The 26902-nt window shown below is 33.1% G+C and overlaps 5 protein-coding genes across 14 annotated transcripts; 4 read left to right on the forward strand and 1 right to left on the reverse strand.

Annotated features, from left to right (window-relative positions):
* On the forward strand, nt 1–8980 carry sea (mitochondrial citrate transporter scheggia). Of its 2 annotated transcripts, none has more exons than XM_075288774.1 (4): nt 1–140; nt 6700–7044; nt 7106–7329; nt 8075–8980. In XM_075288774.1, exons 2-4 carry the CDS (start codon nt 6722–6724, stop codon nt 8479–8481), a joined length of 954 nt encoding a protein of 317 aa, XP_075144889.1. In that variant the 5' UTR covers nt 1–140; nt 6700–6721; the 3' UTR covers nt 8482–8980. The 2 variants fall into 2 exon arrangements, with proteins under 2 accessions (XP_075144889.1, XP_075144890.1); XM_075288775.1 differs by lacking the exon at nt 1–140 and adding an exon at nt 1612–1647.
* LOC142219968 (uncharacterized) lies at nt 2178–4052 on the forward strand. The gene is made up of 4 exons (XM_075288776.1): nt 2178–2419; nt 2480–2897; nt 2965–3085; nt 3525–4052. Exons 1-3 carry the CDS (start codon nt 2332–2334, stop codon nt 2999–3001), a joined length of 543 nt encoding a protein of 180 aa, XP_075144891.1. The 5' UTR covers nt 2178–2331; the 3' UTR covers nt 3002–3085; nt 3525–4052.
* On the reverse strand, nt 8842–26692 carry LOC142219965 (8-oxo-dGDP phosphatase NUDT18). 7 transcript variants are annotated; one of them, XM_075288768.1, is made up of 4 exons: nt 12313–12558; nt 10858–10926; nt 10083–10384; nt 8842–10006 (listed from the first exon to the last, which is right to left on the reverse strand). In XM_075288768.1, exons 3-4 carry the CDS (start codon nt 10348–10350, stop codon nt 9240–9242), a joined length of 1035 nt encoding a protein of 344 aa, XP_075144883.1. In that variant the 5' UTR covers nt 10351–10384; nt 10858–10926; nt 12313–12558; the 3' UTR covers nt 8842–9239. The 7 variants fall into 7 exon arrangements, with proteins under 7 accessions (XP_075144883.1, XP_075144879.1, XP_075144880.1 ...); XM_075288764.1 differs by having other exon boundaries at nt 10746–10926; XM_075288765.1 differs by having other exon boundaries at nt 10746–10926; nt 12309–12558.
* On the forward strand, nt 14063–17273 carry Pp1alpha-96A (Protein phosphatase 1alpha at 96A). Of its 3 annotated transcripts, none has more exons than XM_075288772.1 (8): nt 14063–14320; nt 14373–14582; nt 14665–14796; nt 15258–15474; nt 15671–15759; nt 16433–16629; nt 16704–16851; nt 16917–17273. In XM_075288772.1, exons 2-8 carry the CDS (start codon nt 14537–14539, stop codon nt 17066–17068), a joined length of 981 nt encoding a protein of 326 aa, XP_075144887.1. In that variant the 5' UTR covers nt 14063–14320; nt 14373–14536; the 3' UTR covers nt 17069–17273. The 3 variants fall into 3 exon arrangements, with proteins under 3 accessions (XP_075144887.1, XP_075144888.1, XP_075144886.1); XM_075288773.1 differs by having other exon boundaries at nt 14063–14313; XM_075288771.1 differs by having other exon boundaries at nt 14063–14582.
* On the forward strand, nt 21683–24966 carry Jhbp12 (Juvenile hormone binding protein 12). The gene is made up of 4 exons (XM_075308386.1): nt 21683–21908; nt 24026–24115; nt 24241–24391; nt 24458–24966. Exons 1-4 carry the CDS (start codon nt 21818–21820, stop codon nt 24888–24890), a joined length of 765 nt encoding a protein of 254 aa, XP_075164501.1. The 5' UTR covers nt 21683–21817; the 3' UTR covers nt 24891–24966.
* Nucleotides 26693–26902: the final 210 nt, after the last annotated feature.

Raw genomic sequence — 26902 nt, forward strand, 5'->3', positions numbered from 1 at the left:
AAAAAAAAATAGAGAGTGAATACATTGGCGTTTTTGCCTCTCCAAAATACGTTGAAATTGGAATTGAATTGGCGATGATGGTTGGTTTAGTTAGTTGCTTATTGGTATCGTTCGACAGCGTTTCCCTCGCTCGACTCCAGGTTGGTGTAAATCGCGTAGCTTATTGACACAATATGATTACTTCGGTGGTCGCCCCGTATTAAAAACAAACAACGATTGCAAAACAACTAAAATTTTGATATCGAATGTAGAAATAAGAAAATTTGAAAATTAAACCAAGTGTTGACGTGATCATGGATGGGGGGATTGACAATACCCATTATGTTTTCTTTAAATAAGAATTCGAAATCTGATGGTCTTATTGGATCATACGAAGAGTAGGCGTGACGTAGTAGTGTATCAAAGATTTTTTAGTTCATTAGGCCAATGGCATATGCAGCAATATGTTAATATAGGACTGGAATTATAATTATACGCATTTTTGCCCTGCGCTCTTGCAATTCCTTACAAAAAAAATCTTATATAAGAGATGTCGTGAACACACTGCTACATATACGAAATTGCCAAGAGATGGACGATCGTTATTTATGACATAATTGCAGAATATAGGCAAAGGCATCAGATCTTGGCCCTGGAGAGTATTGTCTTATCAGAGAAGAGATTATTTCGAAATTCATACACATGTTCAACTACTACGAACTAACAACTAAATTTCTAATTACACTGGGTTTCTAATGTATTTGGCTGGCGCTTCGAGTGGTCGTCATAAAAACAGCAACTAACGTTCGATGTGTTTATGAATATCTGCTGTATAGTTAGTACCTAAACTCATTTCTAATCCCATTGAGAATGCTACTTTGGAATTTGTTCCGACTACATGTAGAAATATGGCGACATTAGATGGGCCCTTGAATGCAAATTTACGAATTCATTAATAACTAAGACCATCGGGCGAACAACAAAACGTTCCTCAGTGATTGTTTATCTACTCTCAGTAGTGCTGATTCCTCGACATTAATATAAAAAAACAATAAAAGATTTTACGATTATTCAAAGACCAGTCTAATGTGCATACATACATAAATTATTATATTATTCCCAGTTCGCTATCATAAGAGCATATAGAAAGATTATCACCTGATGATTTCCCTTACCCAATCGGTTGGCGTCTGTTGAACACTTTTGCATATGTGAACGTTTGCTGGTGATAATGAAGGCAAAAGTGGGAATACAGTTAATTTTAGACATGAAGTTGGTTGCTTCGATATTCCAATAAAACATTTATAAGTTTTAATAAGTGTTTCTTATGATGAGGATTCACATCCATATTTCGGATGTAGCTAAACAAAATCATTTAGCCTAAATGAAGAAAAAAGCAGTCATGTTTTGCCAATAGACAATGCCGACCAAAAAGTAGCCACCAACTGCATACGATTTCGTAGAATTTTTACAAAAAATTGCACTTTGTTATATTAGCAAGCAAATATTGCTTCATTTTTAAATTGGATTTGGGGATTAACATATATTATCCACCTACTTCAACAATGTATTTATTAAATATCCAAAATTATTCAAAGTTCTTCAGTATATGCTTTAATTTTTATTTTTCAGAATCACTGGTGCGCTCGCTTAAACAATGGGCAATTGGTTGGTCAATTATGAAAAGCCGATGATTGATGTCTTTAATTTTGACAAAATAGTTGATTAATATCAAATAATAAAGAGGATAAAGAGCTTCTAGGAAATATTTTCTGCACAAAAAAGAGAAATATCAAACACGTAAAGTATTATACATTGTACCAATACATCTTTCGAAGTACTACTTCCAAAAGGTTTTCAAGACAGTTGTGCTCAATCGTTTCTTGTAAGAATTCCTTGAGTGTACCATACAACATTCTGCCCGACACGTTAAAGACTTAACTTGGCCCCAAAAACATATGTGTAAGAAACAGCTTTATGATTATGCTATATTGAACGATGCATAAATAGAACTCGTTGAAGCATACAATTTTGTATACCTCATTCACATTACACTTAAAAAGTCCCCTTTATAGCCCATACACATTAGGCCAAACATCTACTAAAAGTAGATTTGAAATCCCTTTTTTTTACAAGGCAAATGACATTTGAAATCTGGTTTTTGGAAGTATAATGAAGTGACTATAGGTTTGTTCGCGTACTTTTCCAGTAAAAAATATCCAGTAAAAACCAGCAAGAGAGTAAAAACCGTTTTTACTCTCTTTGCTTTGTTTTTGCTCTCTTGCCACAAAAAGTACGCGAACGCCATCCAGTAAAAACTTGCAAATAAAACAGATCAGGTGATTGTATTTTATGTTTCAAATACGTAAACCAAGAAAAATGAATAAAAGAAAATTGGACGTAATTTGCTCACCGGGAACATACAAAAGAATTTCTTTCGGTAAGTATGATACAAGAAATAAATAAATTCAAGAAAATGTAACTTTCGGACATTTTACAGATGAGGAATACCAGCAAAATGTGGTGGACGAAATTGCTGGTGATAGTTTTGAGGAAGTAGTTTTCACCCAGAGTGAAGATGACTTTCTTTACCCCCACCAAGAGTTCCACGTTGAAAATGAAGTCATCACTTGCACCAACGACGATGAAGGAGCCGGGAAGTCCGTGTGGATTGAGCCAGCAGTAAAATTTTTGATATCCAAAGTGAAAGAATTACGGCCAAAAGTGGGAAAATCGGCCAGCCTAAAAAATAAAAAACAAATGTGGATAAAGATTTCAGAAGAATTGTGTTCACTTGGATACAATTTCAATTCTCAACAAGTGGAAACCAAGTATTTCAGTTTGGAACGGAAATACAAACGCACACAACTTTACAACTCTAAGACTGGTCGGAATAGGCAGACGTGCCCTTATCAAAGGTAAATTAAAAAATGCATGCACATGTTTGTTAAGAATCTAATACCATTATGTCCTTTCGTTTTGCAGCGAATTGGACGATCTTTTGCAGGAAAAAAGTCTATAAATCCAGATTTTGTACTCGACAGTGAAGCGGAAGTGTCTTCGGCGGATTTAAAACTCATCGAAGGCCCAAATTTATCTGAAACAGGTACAAAAATTTCGTTTGGAATTTTAAGGGTACGCCTTACACGGAAAAAATCGTCCTATTTCGAAAATAATTCGGTTAATGACGTTTTGTTATTATTTATTCTAATACCTCATTCACATTACAATTTCAAAATCCACTTTTACTAGATTCAACTGTCATTTGCCTTATAAAAAGTAGATTTCAAATCTGAAATGTAGATTTTGAGTGTAATGTGATCCTATAACAAATTTCAATGTCGATACATATTCTTTGCATGCGTCATCATTCTATTGTAATATTTATTGGTAGTAAAACGATACCGTCCAGGACTAATTTGTTTCTCAATTTAGATGTAGATTTATAGATCACAATGCCAGCAAGCCCGTAGCAATACGGACTTGAGTCTTGGGTCCACTTAACCAGGTTTTTCATGTTATAATATTTTTTATATTTTTCGAAGATCCATGTAGTTCATCATCAAGAAAACGGAAAACAGCCCTTCAACAATTCATAGACATGTCTGAAGAACATGCAAAAAAAAGAGAAGAGAGTGATGCAATTCTACAACAAACATTAGAACAAAGTATGAAACAAAGAGAAGAACGTGCCGAACGAAAAGAAGCTCTGGAGAAGAAGAAAGTGGATTTGCTTGAAACCCTAGTGAACATATTGAAAAAATAATTTGTTTATCAATACTTCCAAGATATTTAATTTATCAATTTCTAACTTACAGTTTAGTTAACCAAAATGAACATTTGGTATTTTCACCATATTTCTAAAATTTAAAATACAACATGAAAATTACAAAATATGTTTTATTTAGTGAAATGAAATAGTTTTAAAATAATTTTCAGTGTAAATGAATTTTTTTATTTTTTTCTATTTCGTCTTTGTAATAGAAATATTCACAAAAAATAATTAACAGTGCAAACAATGTTTCTTTCTATAAAAATAAATAGTATTACTCTATGTGAAATAAATACAGTAATCCCTCGTTTTATTGAAATTTATAGTGAATTTTTAGTAATTTGAGGTCCCTGAATCCAAATCTGCATTTATTTTTTTCTATCAGCTCGATTTTTCGAGATATACCGTTATGGCCAAAATTAAGGCACTTTCGCTACATAAATTGGAATAACTTGAAAACAGTTCAACATATTAAATTAAAAAATCAGAAAATCCCTAACAATGTTCTCTTTTAGCCGTCTTTCCTTGAACGATATCTCCAAAACTACTTGAAAAATTGAAAAACAATGTAAAGACGGCTAAAAGAGAATATTGCTAGGGATTTTCTGATTTTTTTTAATTTAATATGTTGAACTGTTTTCAAGTTATTCCAATTTATATAGCGGAAGTGTCTTAATTTTGAACATAACGGTATATCTCGCAAAATCGAGCTGATAGAAAAAAAAACAAATGCAGATTTGGATTCAGAGTTCTTAAAAACAATATTCATATAAGGTAGATAAAACAAAAAATTTAACGACGTAAATCGAAACAACGTAAATCGAGGGATTGCTGTATTCTCTAGTCGATATGATTACCTTACTATATTTTTAAATGTAGAGCTATAATTAAAAGTTAAATAAATTAAAATTAATTCTTTGTAGTAAGTACATCTTGTATTGATTTTGATATTGCGTTTCGCACGTCATCTCCACGCGAAATGTTGTCGTTATCTGGATAATCATCCATAAAATCTTCTTCCTCTTCCTGGAATGCAGTTGGCTCAAAATGCATACCATCTTCGTTAGCAATGTTATGAAGAACACAGCAGGCTCTTATAAAATGGCAAAGTTTTCTCATTCCTCGCAATTTGCAGTAGTATAACTGCCGGAATCGTTGCTTTAGTATTCCAAATGAGTGTTCAATTTTAATTCTACCAGTACTCAGTTTCATATTGAACTCTTTTTGAGCCTTTCTAAGATGCCCGTTGTCCTTGTAAGGTGTAACGATGTATTTATTGCAAGGATATGCTGAATCACCTAGTAAATAATAATCTGAAAATAAAGAATTAAGGAAAGTCTAAACTTGTAGACATGTCCAACCTCCACAATATGACGGTAACTTGTTATATATTGGTGAATTCTTCAGAACCCAACTATCGTGGCATGATCCAGGATATCCGACAAATACATTTATGAAATTATTGCGTTCATCACATATTCCCTGTAAGCAAACTGTTACGTTCCCTTTTCTATCAATATATTCATCTTTTCCAGATTTTGGTGGGTCAATGACTACATGGGTACCATCAATACAACCTGTAATTGGAAACATTGGATTAATAATTTAAAAACAAAACTGTACAAAGTTCTACCTATAGCTTTTGGTATCATACATTTCTCTGCAAAGTATTTAGATGATTCCTCCTTCTTTTCATCTGACGGCCATCGTATAATTTCTGGACTCAAACTGCTAAAAAACAAAGACACCCTATTTATTATAGCGCTTATTGTTGAAAGGGACATATTGAATCGATCAGACAGATCTCGAAAACTGCAAGATTCATGACCAGCAAACCATAAAAAACATAAAACTTGAACATTTGCTGGAATTCGTTTATCGGAACGAAGCATTTCATAGTGGGGCCATTTGGAAAAGAGATTTGTCAGCGATTCATAAATTTCTCGTGAAACTCGAAAGTGGGAACGAAATTCGACGTTATTATATTTTGGAACTGTTTCTTCTATATATGATTTGATCGAATTTCTCCTATTTTTTTCTTGGAATATAGCCATGCCTTTATGGAAGATGTTGCTTTCCCTTCTTAACATGTGTATAATAATTTCATTCTCCTCATCCTCACTCTCCGATGATGATGATTCCATTAAAAGCATTACGGTGGCTAACACAGCAGTTGCAGGTCCTTTAATTATTTTGTATAATTATCTTTGTAATAACTCAAAAAGCTAATGTATTTACCTTGCATTTCTATGGAGTGGGTACCATCCCCAATCGAATGTTCTGTAGTAATTTCCATTTGTCCGGGGTTTTATAACTGGTACTTACAAGTTTTGTTAAAACTTACATTGACCACAGCAAAAAGAGTGTATCTTTAAATAACTTGTTTACAAAATGAACAGCTGATTCTTACAAATGGTAGGTTTTGCAAGATTTTACTGGAGAAAAAATCTCTAGCAAAAACTTGCAAAATATTTAAGCTAGAACTGTCATTTTTTCTCTCTCTCTGACTCTCTTTTGCTGGCTTTTTGATGTAAACGAACGACTTCCAGTAAAAATTTGTGATAATTATCAAAAATTATGGGGTTCTCGAACGGAGCTTATGCTATACTTTTCCGTTTTAAAAGTTTTTGTAATCTTTTTTATTTAAGAATTATAGAACTTTATGCACAAATATTTTCAATAACAAAACAGCAACTTGACAAAAATATTTTAGCGGTACTGATAGCTTCGCTGATATAGAATTATTTAGTATTTAAAGATAAACCTATACACTACGGTAGTACAAAAATGCAAAAGTTATGTCATCATAAAAACATCACGTAGTTCTTTTACTCTTCTTTCTTTATAATTCAAAGACAAACAAAAAATCGTTATGCTTACCTTCTTCGAAACCCGCAACGACAAATAAGTAACATTTAAGTAATAATATATCCTTGCAAATGTTTCAGCCTCCAAAATTAAAAATAAATTATGGATCGTCCAATGGGTGCCTTTGTTAATCCCTTCGGCCAACGGCCCTGGATGTCACAGTCAGGCGCCGCTGCCCCTAGTGGCGGTGGTAAGGGTCTGAAAGGTATAATAGCTGGTGGAATTACTGGAGGTATTGAGATTTGCATAACATATCCAACTGAGTATGTAAAAACCCAGTTACAGCTCGATGAGAAAGGTGCCAATAAGCAATACAATGGAATTGGTGATTGTATTAAGAAAACTGTCAATCAAAAGGGATTCTTCGGACTCTACAGAGGACTTAGTGTTCTACTCTATGGTAGTATACCAAAGTCTGCAGCGAGGTAAATATTATATGCTTAATTGTAATGTAAATAGATGTTAACGCTATTCCAATTGTTTTAGATTTGGTGCATTTGAAACCCTTAGAGGTCATATGGCCGATGAAAATGGTCAATTAAGCGCATCCGGAAAACTGCTGGCTGGTTTGGGTGCCGGTGTTTGTGAAGCTGTTGTAGCAGTCACACCCATGGAAACTATTAAAGTGAAATTCATTAATGACCAGCGTAGTCCAAAGCCCCAATACAAAGGTTTTGCGCACGGTGTAGGGTGCATTATAAAATCAGAAGGTACATATGTCTAATTTTATTGATTTTTGATACAAGTAGCATTGCAAGTCTAACCATTCTACCACTGTGGATCCCGCCAGATTTTAATTAATTAATTGATGAAATGAATGCTACCAGAGATTCACCTCCATTCTCCACTAGATATACTACCGTTTAGTTTCGCTCTTATTGGTGCTCAAACCGCCCAAAAATTTCTACAATTAATCCAATAGATTTAAATTACCTTTTTATTTCCAACAAACTCTGGAAAACACTTTCGCCAAGAAAATTTAAACAAGACTCAAATATAGATCAGATACGATAATTTCTTTAAATTATACGACAGATCTTTTAGTGGCGAATAAAGAATGATAACCCCAGCTTCTGCATATTGTTCAAAACTAGTCTGCGAACGATGACAAGCAGATAAGGCCGATAGATTAGATTCATGGTTCAGCAGCCGCATACTCTTTTAGGGTTAGTCAAAAATTTTCCAACACTCATCACGATTCTATAAAAGATGGGTCTACAATTTTTCTTGACAAAAAATCGTTTCAGATGCTTATATACAGCAATAACTACATAATTTGAGCAGAAAAAGAACTTTATTTTATGTTAACTACTTTTTTACTTAAAACCATTCAAGTTTATTCAAGAATGTCTTTAAAAATTCGTTGCAGTTTGATGTAAATAATGTGAATTCATAGATTCATCAATCGAAATATGGGACCAACAAATCAATTAATTTTGCTTTGCATCTTTCTAGGTATAAGTGGCATTTACAAAGGTGTAACCCCGACTATTCTGAAGCAAGGTTCAAATCAAGCGATCCGTTTCTTCGTTATGGAAACACTTAAAGATATGTACAAGGGCGATGATAAAAATAAGAATGTTCCTAAATTGGTGGTTGGTGCTTTCGGTGCTGTTGCTGGCGCCGCCTCCGTATTCGGCAATACACCTTTGGATGTGGTGAAAACGCGTATGCAAGGTTTGGAAGCAGCCAAATATAAGAATACAGCAGATTGTGCAATGAAAATATGGAAGAATGAAGGTCTTAGTGCATTCTACAAAGGAACAGTACCTCGTCTTAGTCGTGTCTGCTTAGATGTAGCCATCACATTCATGATATACGATTCCTTCATGGACCTTTTCAACAAAGTTTGGAAAGATTAAAACCTGCCTCCTAGTCATTATATGATGCCTTTGTATATAAACGTTCATTCATTTAGAAAAGCAAATAACAACAAAACAAAACAAACGAGTGTATTGGCCATGGCGAGCAACTACATTCATTCAAATGTATGCTAGATACAAAGCATGTTGTGTATCATCTTGTGCTGTGTAGTTAGATATTTCTTCTTTTTCCAATTTTGCTGACTTTCTCCTTTTTCCCCAATTGACTTCGATATCGTTTTAGCAACATTTTGTTATTACTTAAATGTATTTTTACATTGTTCATGTATCATTTATGTAGCCGAGTAAGACCAGTCTATTCCGAATTCTGTAATGAATTGCATTTAATTGAAGACCATGTCAATTTTTTATGTAGTTTATTAGTTTAATGTTTTTTAATTATACACACACAAACTTAATACAATATAATTCTAAAATAATAATAATAATAATGATAATAAAACACTCTGTGGAAATAAAGAGGCTTTTATCAATTAAATCGATACATACTATTTATGTAAGCGAAAATAATTCGATCGATACGACGAGTATTGCAGGGTTTGTTCGTTCGTTTTTTTCACTGACTTTGTATGCTTAAGCTAAGCTTCTTCCAATAAGCGATCACGTTTCTTTGGATGATTTGTGACATTTTTTTATAACGAACAAATATTATACACAGAAATCTATAACAATTTTTTTATCCAGTGAGTATATACACAATTGTGGTATTTAATAAGGCATAAGTCAAGAATCACAATTTATCGAATAACATTCAAGGGAATCGTTGAGTGTTTACTGGATAGTATCCGGCCAAGCTTCTCTTCCAAAGTTTTACTTAGTTCATGCCAGGTGCACTTTCCAATTAGGGCAACTTCTTCCAAAGGAGGACGAAATACAACTAGCACATTTAAACAGATGCCATCTGTAGTATGTGGTGGAGGTGATGGACAATGCTCAACACTTAGTATACCATGGGGACGATGCTGAGGTAATTCTGCACCAAATAGCTCAACCATAAATTTTCGCAATGTTGAATGTAAACTACGCTGGGGATGAACTTCAACGGTTGGGAAGTGATGCACATTCTTTTCGCTCACTAGCACATTTAGGGCATTGGTTGCACGTTTCCGAATGACTGCCACCACCCTTAAATAATTTTTGTGGTGTGAATATTTTGTTGGCAATATTTCATTGTGCCACAGAGATGGTGACTGGTCTCGATTAGCATACGCTTTGCCAATTTCCACAATGTTAAGAATATCGTTAGCCCTTAAAGGTAGTTCTTGTATGTTTTTGATCCACTTTGCTTGTAATGATTCACTATCAGCTTGCGCTGGAGTCTTTAAAATCCCACCTGTTACGGTACCAGTTAAAACGAAACGAAACCAAGAACCACCCGCGGCCTCTATTGCCAAAAGTGTTGTAATTTTACAGTTAAGCCCAGTTTCCTCAAAAACTTCCCTAACTGCAGCCTCGCATATCGTCTCATTTTTTTCCATACGTCCAGCTGGTAAATACCATTTGCCTAAAATCCATTTGCATCGAAAGTATATATATATATATTAATTTTTGTGTTGTGCTTTCTAGAGTAGCATGCATACCTGCGCATGACTGCTTCGCTTCCTGCATAGCCAAGACTTCGTTGTTCTCATTGAACAAAACACATGCGACAATATAGGTTACAGTTTTGCCCAAAACTGGAACAAAATCAGATGCAGCTGTTGGCTGGATACCCTGAGCCTCGGCGGTTGCATTTTGTTCTTCTAAAGAAAAATCACACAACTCCTGAGTAATATCATCCAAATCTTGTCCAGCTAACACACTCAATAGTTTTTGCTCAATCGATGGTAAACCGTTCGTTTGTGGCATTTTTCTACCTTTTGTTACGCACCTTTTGTTAAATCTGAGAACAAATATTCAAAATGTACCATATTAATGATTTCATATTTAGAAAAGAAAAAGAAAAAACAAAAACAGCCTCGAATTCCATTCAAAACAAGTCATCTTGAATAATAAATTGTAAATTACTACTCCCTTCCCATTCCAACCGACGTCTAAAGGAGTGAGAGAGGGAGAAAACATGTGATGTGCCAAACAAACTCCATGTATTTCAATGAATATCCAAAAACCGCCAAATTTTCATTCAATTGGACACTTTTTGTAAAAAACAAAAATATCAGAAAATTTTCTTAAGAACTCGAAATTAAAAACAAATCGTTTCAATGGGAATTCATGGCTTGGAAAATACAAGAAATCTTTCTTACTTCTAGGTGTTAACGAAGACAATGGCCAATACCAACCAGTCTAGTCGTCGTTGTTTAGGAATGTGGTTGGGGAGATGTTGTTTTTTTTTTTAGTTTTGTATTCAACACATACCCTTACTATTTAGCGATTCTTTGATTAAATATTCTCTTTTATTTTGCGCTACCTAGCTTTATTTTGTCTCTGGAATAAGAACGAATGAATGAAACTATTTTCTAGTTTCAGTCGCAAAGCGATAAAATGACTGCAAAAATAACTTTTGTCAAATCCAGTTGGCTCACAGAGAAATTCGCGTGACACGGTTGAATGTTGGAATAAAACTGTTGTTTATTGAGCAGACTTTTCAACTTTTGTGTCTCACAGCTGTACGATCATGGTGATAGCTTAAGCGGGGATATGGGGTTGCACTCATCGACATAGTATAATAAAATACTAGCAATAGTAACATCTTGTAGAAGACACAGACTGGATATGTGATATACATAAGTGCCAATAGCAGCAACTAAGCACTGTTACAGGTACATTAGCACTGGTTTGACTTGTTTTCTTTGGCGGTCATGCCCAATAGAAACACTTCAAACACACATGCTTGTAAATTTGTTTTATTAGGGAGAACCGATTGTTCATTGTCCAATGAATCAAATAAAAAGATCATGTTCGACCATACATTGGAGAAGAATAAAAGGATATATATTTTGCTACCCTTCCACCTTGGATGATACTAAACATGGATGCTAATCAACAAAACTCAATAATCCATTGCACAATGCCACCATCTATATACTCAAGAGTTAAAATCAAGAGACCAGTGTGCATACCATGTGTATAAAAACCAAACATTACAAAATTCAAGAACATTTGAAAAATTATAAATCGGTTAGCAAGCTTAAGAAAGTTATTTAAAGAATTATCTAATACAATTTTGAAATAATCCACTAATGTCTCTAGAGTAACTGGACAAATACATAATTTAATGAATCGTAACTATGGTTCGTTTTCCTTCGATTAGAATTTCATCCAATCCAAATACATCTTTTCACTAATTTCGGCTCAAAAACCAAACATAGTACCCACCTTTGGGGAAATTTTGTTTCGATCATCCCTGATGTACTTTTGTATATACATGAATTTTATGATCATTGTTAATTTCTCAGGCCAATATTAGAAAGTAAAAACATCTACTGGTTCTCCCCCGCCGTCACTTTTTGTGTGGATAGTGGAGCTTTCAAATTTAATTACTCCTTGCAACTTTTCCTTTTCAACTATACGCAGTCAATGACAAACGTATTGTTGGCAGGAAACTTATTTCTTAGCCTATATATGGATGGGTTCATATCTCAGCCAATCGAATGTGTCTTATCTAAACATATATGCCAACACAACCATTATGTATAAGCTAATTGTTTTGTTAAATATAGATACCCTCTTAATGATGATATATTTAACACACATTTCCAATATTCCATTTGATTGTCAATGCATTTTGGAGTCCCTATATTTTGGGTTTATTAGTTTGTTTACTACAAGTAGTTTCCATTCTCCAACAAAGAGCAGTTGCTACATACTCACATATGTTGGAACGCTTTATGGTCGATTCTCCACCAATTTTAATAGTAAACATTTGTTCTTAATTAATGACACCAAATACTAACGTCTTGTTATTGGAAAAAAAATCTCACAAATATTGGAGGCTTGTCGATTACTTAAAAATCAATGCCAACTTAAGTCAATGTTTGTTCTCATCATAATCCTTTCCGATGTGTCACGAAAGGGTTATTAGTTGGAAGATGTTGATTTATACTCAATACTCCTAAAAATGGATTTAGATCCAATTTCTAGAGATGCCAGATGATTGAATATGAGCCTCTTTACACACAGCACAATGACGCGCGTAACTTTTTAATATAAGTCGGAGGAGTAAGTCGGGTAAAAAATGATTGAAATTAAATTAAAATGTTTAATTAAAAATTTATTTTAACAATACAACTTAAAACACAACAACAGCCATTTACAGGTAACTCCGTTAGGCTTTAACTGTCAGTCAACAGAAAGTAACTGAAAAAATTTTTTTAGCTGGCATATGGAATATGAAGGTATGATAACAGATATGTCCATAGAACGGTATAAAAGTTCGTTAGCTAACTTTTCACTAACGGAGCTTCATGAAAATGGGGATAGGAAAAGTAATTTATGAAAATGATTGAAAATAGTCACGTTTTTAATTAAAAAATGGCGCAGGGTATAATTAATTGAATAAACATCAATTAAATTTTTGATTGAACCAATTAAAAAATTAATTGAAATGAAAATCAATAAAATTTGTAATCAAGTTGTTTTTATGCACAAATTAAGACTGTGATTAATACTGTCATTTTCGTGTTTGAAGACATTACAGTTAAAAAATTATTTGGATCAATTAATTTCGTGATTGAATCAGTAAAATTTTTTTCTGTGTGGTTTAGTTCTGGCGAAGCAAAAAGAGTAATCTAATAATTATGAATATGTCTTGTATTTGCTAAATCTATTTTTTTTTCTTTTAAATTAAGGAACACTAGCAGTCAATGTTTATTGATCCATTTAGAAAAAAAAATGTTTTCGGTTCTTCAACATCCATTGGGTAACATTTTAAAAAATCTTCGCATTTTTATTTGCTAGACCACTAATTCCAATTTTTCGCAATTTAATTTATTTTTTAGCAGACCCTTTAGAAAAGGCGATATCGCACCTTTACTACTGAGGTGCGCTAATACTGAGGTGGTGACAAATTTGACCTCTTTAATTTTGGTAAAAAATTGTTTAGTTGGAAATGTCGACTTTTCAAGACTGCACTCATTTTTTGCCCGTTATCCACATTTTTAGTTAACAGTTGCTGTTAATTGATAAAAAGGAATGGATGTTGAGTTGTGCACTTTCTTCTTCCACTAGATGCGCTGCTTGTCCTTAAAGCATTTGCTTCGTTTCAGCAAATCCCAGATTCTGGGATTTTGAGACAATCCCAGTAATAAATAATCGTAGTAAAGGTAATCATTGAATGAGAGCATGCTCCGCAGATGTACATAGACCATATGGGTGTGGAAAGGGGTTTAAGACGATTACAATGTTGCCAATTTATTGTGAATTAATATAAAAAATTAATTTGTCCTATTGTTTATTGACTCACAGGACTTCGAGTATTGATCAATTTCTATATAGAGCAAGTCAATTTGCAATGCAGACCTTAAATTTATTATTTACAGCTACAACAAATCTAAATACATTGTGCACCGCTAAAAGTCGAATTATCGATAGAGATGATAAATCATCGAGAATCGGCTAAATACCGTAATCGATTTCCTCTTTCAGACTTTATTTCATCGTATAATTATTTGGAGGAAATTAATTGAAAGCATAGTGATAAGACCAAATTGCTATTGGTTTTTTAATACGCGCACAAGAAGAGGGGAATTTGGGTTTTGCTTGTGTTAGCAATTTAGAGATAACCTGTCCGTGATTATTGTGAGAAAATAACCTAAGGAAAGTCTTTTTCTTGCCTAACGTTAGGCCTACACCCCCTCCCTCCACCACATAATAGTGCGTAGTAAGTTAAGGTATACCAAAAAGTAAAAAAAATATATAAAGTCCGATATTAGAAACCATCCTGGAAAACGCAAGTGAAGCAGGTATATTGGCAAACCCTAATTTATCCTGTACATACTGTTTTGTAATATACACCTGCGGCAATAACACCACAACCACCATTAGTGGGGCCACACAGGGACGAAGCACACTATAGAAGAATACAGCACAGCGAGAAATGTCAGATATGAATATTGACAGCATAATATCAAGATTATTGGAAGGTAAGCACTCGCTTCTCATGGAATTTGGATAATTGACACATGAGGCTCCAATATGTTTTTAATATTCCGTTTTTTTGTACAGTTCGTGGGGCAAGACCTGGCAAAAATGTCCAGTTGTCGGAAAGTGAAATACGAGGATTGTGTTTAAAGTCCAGAGAAATATTTTTATCGCAGCCTATACTATTAGAGCTGGAAGCACCACTTAAAATATGCGGTAAGTTAAACATAATTTATCGCCACTTAAAAAAAAATCTAGCTAAATTAATATCTATTAAACGTCTTTTGCAATGATGAACGATTTTCTTTGGCACAGATAAGAGTTTTGGGCCCTATAGTTCATCTTGGACTATATGTGTGTACATACATATGTGTGTGTGTTTAATTACTCGCGATTTCAAATCACATTCCGTGACTGTTAGAAATTTAATGTAAGATTACAGGAAAGCCACTGATGCTCAGATGATTGATGTGCACGACACATACGATCTACATACTATATAACCATAAGTAAGATTTGTTTATGTTCGATTTGTACAAAGTCCGTTTAACATTACAAATCATTCTCGTTTTTAATAAAGCATATGTATGTAACATTACATTATGTCTATATCCGTACATGTGAAACAATCTAATTGATAATCCTTTCCAACTGATTAATTCATCTCTCCATTTTAGGTGATATTCATGGACAATACTATGATTTGTTACGTCTCTTCGAGTATGGCGGCTTTCCCCCAGAATCAAATTACCTCTTTTTGGGTGATTACGTTGATCGCGGAAAACAGTCTTTAGAAACGATATGTTTATTACTAGCCTATAAAATCAAGTATTCTGAAAATTTCTTTCTACTACGTGGTAATCATGAATGTGCGAGTATTAATAGAATTTACGGGTGAGTAAAATCTAAGACTTAACTTGGTTTTAACCATGTTATGTCTTTGCAAGATGGCCCATCAGTGTCATATGAACTTTTTTCATATGATAAATGCATTTTTATGTGCAGGGTGGTCCATCTATGTAAAAATCTGAAATCTATAACTTTGAAATTGAGAGAATATTCAATCTAATCGATGAATTTTGTATTCTAGTTTTTATGATGAGTGTAAAAGACGTTATACAATCAAGCTGTGGAAAACCTTTACAGATTGTTTTAATTGCTTGCCCGTTGCAGCTATAGGTAAGTTAATCTATGGACAAAATCATTCTGTATATAATTACAATGAGGAAAATACGAAAATAAAACGCAGATGCTCTTAAAAGGTCGATAACCATATAAATCAGCGCCCCAAATATTCTCTACTAACAAATCTTATGATTTTAAACTATAAAAAGCTAAACTATATATAAACTATATAAAACTCACAACTATCCCAGTGAGTTCAAGTCCCACCATAATTTCAAGGGTCCAACTGACTATTTTGCTCTGCCGGCTATGTTTGTTATTTAGTTTCGCCATTATGTACTCTTTGTCAAGCGATCTAAAATCTTCTTCAAATTAGGCGCAACGTACATACATATCATTGTTCACTTGTAATTCAAATTTGATTATAGCTTTAATCAATTTATTTATATTACACCACAATATTTCCATATACCTTTCACTCCCATTGTAGCACAAGAGCAGAAAGATGTCCACATTTAAATATTGACCAACCGAATTTAAAATAAGCAAATACTTTATATTGTGGTATAGCGTATACTGTGTAATAGTCTCAGGCTCTTCATACTTCTTATGGACCTAAAAATATCTATTTGCCCATTTATTTTTTTTATAATGATAATTATTGACGAATATTTCCTTATGTTTGGAGTGTTGAAGAATAATAATTTCTATCTTTTTTTACACATAGTTGATGAAAAAATATTCTGCTGTCATGGTGGCCTCAGTCCTGATCTAACAACAATGGAACAAATAAGACGTATTATGCGACCGACAGATGTTCCCGATCAGGGTCTGTTATGCGATTTGCTCTGGTCGGATCCTGATAAAGACACAATGGGTTGGGGTGAAAACGATCGAGGTGTAAGCTTTACATTTGGTGCTGAGGTAAGCTAAAAAAACTTTACTTTATGCTTAGGTAGCTACTATAAACGAAATATATGTGTTATAATTTCTCATAGATCGTGGGAAAATTTCTTCAAAAGCATGATTTTGATTTGATTTGTCGTGCTCATCAGGTAGTAGAAGATGGCTATGAATTTTTTGCTAAGCGCCAATTGGTCACTTTATTTTCGGCACCAAATTACTGTGGTGAATTTGACAATGCAGGTAAAACTATTGTAATTCTTTTGCATTTGTGATTCTACTATTCATATATTTTGTATGCTTGCCAGGTGCTATGATGTCAGTGGATGAAACTTTAATGTGCTCGTTCCAAATTTTGAAGCCAGCCGACAAACGTCGTTTTGTCTATCCAAACTTCGGCAGTTCCGGGCGACCTCTAACACCACCACGAGGTGCCAACAATAAAAACAAAAAGAAATAAGTGTAAAGTTCAAATTTCAAATGTCATGTTCAAAACTTACTACGTACCCTGTGTGGTTAATTAATTAAAGCAGAATATACACAACAGATAATATAGAAGAAAACACACACACACACACATATACATTCATTATGAAAAAAATGTCCTTCTAAAACTTGGTTTCTCGTACAAAAATAGAAGGCTTGTAATTTTATCTGCAATTGTTTATATTTATGGTTTTGTTCAACAAACTAAATTATTGATTATTATATGTCCTTATTAAGAGCTAATTTTTTTCAAAAAATCGCTTCTACTTATAAATATGTATTGTACAACTCTTATTTTTAGGGTAATTTATTGTTTGTCCTTCTTTTATATTTCTCCCGCCTATTGTGATTACGTATAATACTTTCCGCTTTTAGTTGAACCTCTTAGGTATCGAAACACGGCGCAATTATTTTTTACAATTTAATTTAATCACTTATACCAAATACAAGTATAAAGAAACAAACTGAAAGTAAACAAAACAACAAATAAAGAGATAAACGAATCTTTATAATTTAAGAAAAGAAAACGAAAATAAATTCAACCGAATGCTACAATATTATATTTGAAGAAAAAAATCTTTCCTGTTTTATTTAATGAGTAACGTTGCTGGTTTCATGTCAAATATAGATAGTAATGTTAAATAAGTAATGTGCATGTTTTACACTCAAAATCATGGATTTTTTAATGGATTAAAGCAAGAAATCGTATGAATTTAAGTTTTAGTTATTTGACCAAAGTAAACATGTTTTGTTATTACATCTTACAATATCTGGCATATATTTAACGCTCGAGAGTTAAAATCGGTGCACGTTTTTAAACTTATGTAAGCCAAGCGCAAACTTATCCTCTGTTTTAAATAAATTGCATCAACTTTGAAGACGGAAAAACCAAAAGCAATATGTTTATTGATGAAAAGATCATCAGAAAGTCTCTATCATGGTAAAACTTTAAGAAACTAATTAATTGTTTTTCTATATATGTTACATATATTCAGTTTTGTTATTATTGGTTTGCTCTTCAATAATCATTGTTGTTTTGATTTCAGCTTAAAACCATGCGTTGACTAAACTACAAGAGTAGCTTAACCCTGTAATTCCCAAACTCGCCTTTAGGCGGTCTTCAATAAAACAAGAAGCTTTTAGTAAAACACACTTAAAGACAGCAAAAATATGTAAAGGAAAACTTAGTCAAAACCCTACAAGAGATTTTGCATCATATACTGCATTTTATCGTATTGAGTTTCCTTGCATTTGGGTCGTAACCCTGGACTATTTTATCAGCTGGCAGAAAAAACGGGACCAATACAGGAAAAGTATATTTGTAAAATTTATTTGGGTCAAAACCCTATGACTTCAAGATGGTTGGATGGACGGCCTATACTTGCATATTATTCTCATATATTCACTTTTTTAATAATTATTTTAATTGCCGATTTTTGTGCTGGATAGCATATTCTAAAGCTTGAGTAACAATTATCAAACGTATCACTGGATCAGAGAATGAAGCCGCCGAGTCGCGCCGCCGATTTCAGTCGCCGCCGACCATTTTTTGCCAATCGACGCCGCCGCCGAATATGTCGACTCATCTCGACTCAAATTTAGCCGCCAAGTAATCAAAAATATCGATTTAAATCAGAAAATTTTTTATTAAATTGTCGTATTTTTTCCAAAATTTTGAACACAACCAATCATATTTAATCTGCTATAATAATTTAGCAAAAATTTAGCTCAGAAAATTTGAACGAAAAGTAAATTTGTTTGAAAGATAGGTTGTACAACTAATCTCATTACCATTCGATTAACTTCAAATTGATTTTATAATGGATAATTGTCCGCTGTCGAGTGAACAAATTTATATCGGCTCAGCCGTCAAGCCGCCGCCGCCGACAAAAATGGGTCGGCTTCATTCTCTGCACTGGACTATATAAATAAAAAAATGAATTTTTGATACAATACTAAACGATGCCGAGGCATTAAGTATCGCATTGGAAATGCAAATAAAAATGCAACAGATAAAGATATATTCGATTTAAATTTAGTGATTAGTCCATTGGAAGAAATAGTTTCTACTTTTTGCAGTCGGAGATACTATTGGAATATGGTTACCACTATATTCGCGTTGTTGTTAGAATAATCCATAAAAAGTTATGACTCACACTTTTTTCAGGTCTCTTATTATATAGCCTCATATCATCGACCTTGGCCTCTTTTGATAGTGGAAAAATTTAAGTAATTGAAAATAATGTATCATATAAACAACTAGACACTTGTTTAAGATAAAGGCAACAGCTTCAGCGAGAAGAAAGAATGATTATTTGTATTATCTTGAAAAGAATAATAGTAATTTGTTATGTGAGAAAGAAATTACCAAAATTTAAGCGTATCAGTTTGGACCTTGGGATCTTGATGGCGGAATTTAATAAATGATTTTGATTCTCTGGAACTATAAATAAACATTCTTCATGGAAATTCCGATTCCCTCTATCCAAAATATTAGAAATTTCGTTGGTAAATATATTCATGCTGGCAACATTGGAAAATATTATTTTGCAATGCGATTCAGTTTCTACGCCAACTTTTTATTTGTAGATGTTGTTATTTTTAATCGAGATTAATTGATGATCCAATTCCTGAATTTAAATTAACCCTTTCAAAAGTCACCTTAGTATTCCTTGGCGAAGGCACACTAATGTCCATGGGTAACATACATTCACATGTTTTTTTATAAATATTTCCATTCTACTCGACCATTGTTATATTATTACTACATCCTATGTTATATTAACGGAGATGCGAGTGGTGACAGTCAATGAATAATATCAGACAGCAAATTATCGCAAATGTAGACAAAGAATTCAGACTTACAGGTTTAATATCCAATTACAGTAGTACTGATTACTTCCGCTTCCCAAGGCAGCATACAACATTTACGCACGCGCGTATGTATACTAGGGTGGAGTAATTGATATGGTTAAAACAAAATAATTTGAAATGCTTTAAAAATGATCTAGTGAACGAAAACAATAAACTATGAATAGTTCCTTAGGCAAATTAACTAATGGACACAGTCCACAACTCATCAGATTTGTTTGTTTCTGACATAATTCATTCACATAACGAGATGGGCCATATATGTTTTTTATCGGCATCATTATTTAAGCCGACATTTTTGAGTAATTCAAATGTTTGTTTGTTTTTAAATCTGTTTTGACTTATCTATAAAAACATAAACTCCAATAATTTCCTGTGTCTAATGCCGCTTAATATTCGTGGAAAATATCATATTTTTTGGAAAGATAATGGTTTAACCACAATTGATATATGAAATACCATTTACCCTAATATTAAAGTTGTAATGCTCAATATCGAACCCCACACAACAACAAACAAGTATGTTGGTTCAATTGATACGGTTTGCCTGTCTTGTGCCATGTTTGTAAACAGAACCTGGCAGCGACTTACAAGTTCAATAAACTCAAAGGAAGGGCACTCAGAGTAAATAGCATCAAGAAGGCATGATTAATGCGTTTGTTCGTATGTGTATTGTTATGCATAATGGCCAAGTTTTAACACAAAATTCCATCACTCGTTTAGTTATGGTGGCTCATTAGACATTGCTGAGATTTGAAGTTTTACTATGCCCAAACAAGCTCTAAATTAGCAAGCTTTTTAGCGGAACATATGAAGACAAAGAAACCTGTAAAAATATGGGCCAAAGCTTAAATAAATCTGAATGAATGCATTTGCACTGAAGAAAATTATTTTGTGACACTTTTACGAGATGTAACACAAACCATTTTCCAAGTTTTAACACAATCAAATTAATTTTAGTTATTTTGATTGATTAATTTTATGTTTACATTTAATTAAAAAGAGTGCAACCTGTTTCTTAGGACAACAAGTATTTGGACTGACGTATTGCCCAATTTTGTTAGACTAAAGAGGTAGTTCTGTGTCGATCGGTATTTAAAATGCGACCTATTCCATATATCCGGTAGATAAATTTTTTGTAGATCAAAATTATTATGCTTTACCACTTATTTTATTTATTCATTCAGATCATGTTATTCTAAATCATATAAAGTTATTTGAACGGATTACTCTATAAATTTCCATAAAATAATCGTATTTGTGTTTCAAATGGAAAAATTGAAATTGAAATCTAGCCAAGTTCATAAATTTACTTTAAAGTATTAATAGAGTCTAATCCTTAACGTAGCATATCACTCTCTACGAAAATATAGTTATTACCAAAGATTAACAATTTTTAGAGTGTACTTTTTAGCATATCTATGTATGTACAAATGTAAACATCTAAAACAACACACAAACGAAAGCGAGAAGCAAAAACCTGATGCTCTGCATCATTTGGTGCATTCGATCCACTAATATATAATAAATAACTCTTTAGTTCTATGAGTGTGCACCACCAACGACAAAAATGCATGTATTTGGCTTAAGCTATTTAATCTACCTGGTATAAGGCAGACTACCCTGCAGGGTATTCACGCATATTAGCCTCACAAATACATACAATTGTTTATGTCCAAGCTGTGTTAATGGTATAAAAGCTCCCGGCCGGAGAGCATCCCCACATTATATAGGTAACGTCAAGAGTGATATTTACTTCAGAAATCGAACGTTTTCCACAACAGTAGCGTAACAGCTCTTAAACACAACAAATTAACATCAGTATTATAAGCAATTTGCACAACAACAAAATATGGAGCTGCGCTTGCGTTATAGACTATTTTCTCAGACATCAGCCATTTTCATGGTTTTTTGTATGTTGTGCTGTGCTGCAAGAGATTTGCGTAAGTTTTCCATAATTATGCGTACTAGTGAATGCATGTGATGGAAAAAAAAACATAAGATATTTCGAAACAGTAGCATGGTGTTCAAAATCATAGAAATAAATACGTTTCCAAGGAATACATGAATTTGAAAATAGAAAAAAATAAAGTGATGCAATTATAATAAATGGAATTGTGAAAAATATATCTGACGAAGAAATAAGTACAGACACGGATGCTAAAAATATATAAAAGTTTTGTGTAAATATGTTTACAAAGATTACAACAAGACATTTTTATGCCTCTATAAGGACTCCGCACATTGTGGGACGTTCGTGAGAAAGAAGGTGCCTACTTCAAAGCTTTGACTTATATTGATTGCCACAATAGATAATTACCATTGTTTTTTCAAGAAAAAGTACTCAGAAAATACAAAATAGTTTTGCATTAAATTTATTCAGAGATCGGAGATTTCTTAAGAAGAAATTTGTTTTTAAATTGGACGGAATCATATTTCTGCACAACCGTTACTAATCTATAATCTCATACGACCTTGCTAGTTTTTTGTATGAATGTTATTTACTTACAAGTTTGCATTATTTGTAAGTTTTTCATAAAACAAATGCAGATTAATATAATTCGTAAATATATGGCTCTAACGCCACAAATGCAACATTTGGTATCATGCCGACCAATTATGTTTGGAAACATTCACTTGTTCACGAGTTCTACATCATTTTTGTATAAAAAAAAAAAAAACAATGTTAAAAATTTAAAACAATAGAAACGCAAATTTCTTTTCTTTTGCAAATAATTTACATATAATTATTGAATGACTCGAGAAACTCGTACCTTTGAATCCCCCATCCATAAATATTATTTTAACACAAGTTCTTGTACACGTTTGAACAGCCTAAATATTTTATATGCCACCGTGTATACAAGTAATATTATACCATATTTAGAATAAACATAATACAAAAATGTTGTATCCGTACGTTAAGACATTATATTTTTTATTTTAAACTCGTTTAATCAAGTCAAAGACAGACCGATACCATCTCTTAGTTGTTCAATGTCAAGTGGTATCGCTACCTATCAAAGATTAGCCGATTAGCCAAAAAAAAAGATTTAAAACACATCCCAATTCGTCATGTGTGTTAGTTGGCCGCTCATACATATCAATAATTTATAATTTAAATGGCATCAGTCGCGCGAGCCCACAAGCACACAGTTTACCACTCATTCATAGTTTATTCAAAACTGACCTATGTTAACAATTTTTTTTAAATAATAATAATAATTTTCTTTAAACTAGATCCTAAAATAAACCACGTTATCGTGATCACATTGCTAAATCTCTTCGAACCTAGCGGTAGTGTGCGATAAATTAAGTGAGTAATTTTATGATAGATATGAACTTCAGGGGCTACATTTTAATGTGGAGATTATTAATTTTTACTTAAGGTTTAATATTTCAAATTTTTATATAAAGAACACATATTTTCTAGTTTACGAGTTGTCAGTAACTTAATGGAATCGACATTAGGTATATGAACGCCGAAAATCTACTTTTCGACTAAACAACTTTTGATATTATTGAAATTGGTTCTGCAAATCAATTTAACTTGTGTTTTCTCCCCTAATTAACGGTGGGGTTGTTACTGAAAAAAAAAATAATTTACGTATGACTTACTAAGTCCATTACATTTAAATTACTTAAGGTTTAAATTTACTTAAATTTTTTTATTTACTTTAAAGTTTCTAGGGTAGACTAGTGGCGAAACTCAACATCTATTTTCATCAATTAACTGGTTCAAACTATAAGAAAAATTGTCTAGTCTCAAGTATTTCTATAAATGAATTCTAAAAAAAACAAGTTGGAAGCACTGTAGAAGGAGAATAATACTATTAAAATCGCAGGATCCATATACAAAGGGTGGAATTATGCCTACGCCAAATTATCAAAAGAAACAAAGAAATTTTTAGTATCATAAAGATCAATAATAAACTTGAATAGAAAGATAATCTAATATCAGTACGACACCCATATATAAATTTCAACTTTATCATTGTATATTGCTGTTTTTAAACAATTTTTAGAAATGTGTATCACGTTTTGGTTTTATTTATTTCAGCGGAATCTTTCGACAAATGCAAACGAGATGCAAACTTTGATAAATGTCTTGTGGATGCTGTCAATAAGGCTATACAGATATTAAAAACGGGTAAAATATTATTGTAAATAAAATACAAATATCGTGTATGTAAAAAAACTGCATAAAATGAAACATACTTAAAAAAAATAAATACATATGCACGAATTGAAGGTTGTCGTTTGTTATTTTTTCAGGCAATAAAGAGTTTGAGATTCCAGCACTAGAACCCTTGCATGTTAAATCGTTGGTCATAGATGCCGGCACCGCTCCTATTAATCTTAGACAAACACTGAAGAACGTTATGGTGACAGACATGATATCAACGAGCAAAATACACAGATATAGGTAAATTATTATGCAAACCATAATACTGTAATAATTCTTTCAATTTTCTGTCCACTTTATTTATAGAACTGATTTAGATAAATACCTTATCATATGCGACAGTGTTACCGACCGCATACAAATGCTTGGGGATTACGAAATGTCTGGCCGTATACTATTACTACCCATTACTGGAAATGGACGGGCAAACATTACTCTAATAAATACCAAAATCGAGCATCGATTAATTGGCGAACCCTTCGAGAAAGACGGAGTTCCATATATGCGCCTCAAAGAATACCGTGTTACATTTGACCCAAAACGCGTCTATATGCATTTCGAAAATCTTTTCAACGATGCACTGCTTTCGCAAACAATGAATCGGTTTTTAAATGACAATTGGGAGACTGTTTTCAATGAACTAAAAGTTGGATATGCAAAAAGCTTTGGAAAAATTTTTAGAGAACTCTCGAATCGACTTTTCGAAAAAATACCCATGGATTCAATATTTTTAAGATAACTTATAGCATTTGTTAATTATTAAAATCTAAGTATTATATGACTATTTGAATATATTTTTTTACAGTTTATAAAAAGTCCGACCATTTTATTTTCAATCCAAGGAAATTGGGCGGGGCTAACTAAATTATAATTCAATTCAACGAAATTGTAAGAATAAACAAGTAAGGAAAGTCTTAAGTCGGGCGGGGCTGACTAAATTATAACCTGTAGATATACATTGTATCAATTTCGAATTTGTATAAAGGTTAATTTTATTTTTATATTTAAGTCTGACCCGGCCTGGACAACATTTGTTAGACTTCTACAAAATCTATAGACTTGAAATTTAAATCGGGAAATTCTCTAAGGCGAAGCACAATATTAGTAAAAAAGATGGGAAATATATAAATTTAAAATAATTTTTATGCAATTTCACAAAAGTGTGTATATGATTTATCGGTTGTTTGGTATGTATTAAAGGTATAGGCAAATTTGTATCAAATTTATACAAGATTCTTCTTACCAGTGACGGATTAACACGGAAAATATGGGTACATATATACATATGTGCGCTTTGTCTAAACCTGAGCCGATTTTGATAAAATTTGGCACACTTGCTAAAATGTTAATTGTACTCTCGGGAGCCACCGTGGTACAATGGTTAGCATGCCCGCCTTGCATACACAAGGTCGTGGGTTCGATTCCTAGTTCGACCGAACACCAAAAAGTTTTTCAGCGGTGGATTATCCCACCTCAGTAATGCTGGTGACATTTCTGAGGGTTTCAAAGCTTCTCTAAGTGGTTTCACAGCAATGTGGAACGCCGTTCGGACTTGGCTATAAAAAGGAGGTCCCTTGTCATTGAGCTTAACATGGAATCGGGCAGCACTCAGTGATAAGAGAGAAGTTCACCAATGTGGTATCACAATGGACTGAATAGTCTAAGTGAGCCTGATACATCGGGCTGCCACCTAACCTAACCTAACCTAATTGTACTCTCTGTGTAAAATTTCAAAATGTTTGCAGAAAAACTTTGGTCTCCGTGGTCATATGAATCTATATTGGGCGAAAGATATATATAGGAGCTATATTTAAATCTGAACCGATTTCAACAAAATTTGGCATGAATGTATTGGGGTAAAACGTTGGCCTTAAAACTCTCGCTTCTAGGGCCATATAAATGCATATCGGGCGAAAGATATATATGGGGGCTATATCTTAATCTGAACCGATTTCTTCCAATAGGGTTATATTATGACCCAAAAGACATATTTGTGCCAAATTTGAAGTCGATCGGAGACTGCAATCTAGACTTTGATCCCAAAAATGTGGTCACAGACAGATGAACATGGCTATATCGACTTAGGGGCCAGCATTATTGCCAAAAACACCATGTGTCTATCTTGTCTTCTTCTGGGTGTTGCAAACATGTTGGCGAAGGGTATAAATATGGAAAGATTTGAATTCGTTTCTGTTTTATGTTAGGGTTTTCCAAAATGAATTACATAGGCACTGCGATCCTATTATTACGGGAGAACATGTCGATAACATTATCCTAACGAAAATTGTGGTAGCAAATATACGTATGGATTTCATTTCCGGCTCACTTAGATTATTCAGTCCATTGTGATCGTGATGCATGTATTTCTGAGAGATCATATTTCATAATGTATTTCTCACCTTGCATTAAATCCTCGTTCACTATTCGTTAAATCCTTTCGCAAATATTAAAACTTCAATGTATTTCTTTCAAGAAAGCAAATATCAGTATTTCAATGCATTTCTTCCAAACTACAAAAAGAGGTAAAGAATTCACATTCACTTCTATTTATACTTTGATGACTTTTACCGCTCAAAAAAAAAATTCAAATCAGTGACAGTGAAGCGGACCTTACACGGTCGGATAAACACTGCGACAGAGGTTCGGCTATTTGTTGTGTGTTCGTTCAAGTTTTGCCTTTACACTATACGTACAAATGTGATGACAACATGAAAAATAAGAAGAAGCATAAACATAAACAATCCCTGCCAA

This window comes from Haematobia irritans, chromosome 1, assembly GCF_050003625.1.
Source record: "Haematobia irritans isolate KBUSLIRL chromosome 1, ASM5000362v1, whole genome shotgun sequence".
Classification (NCBI taxonomy): domain Eukaryota; kingdom Metazoa; phylum Arthropoda; class Insecta; order Diptera; family Muscidae; genus Haematobia; species Haematobia irritans.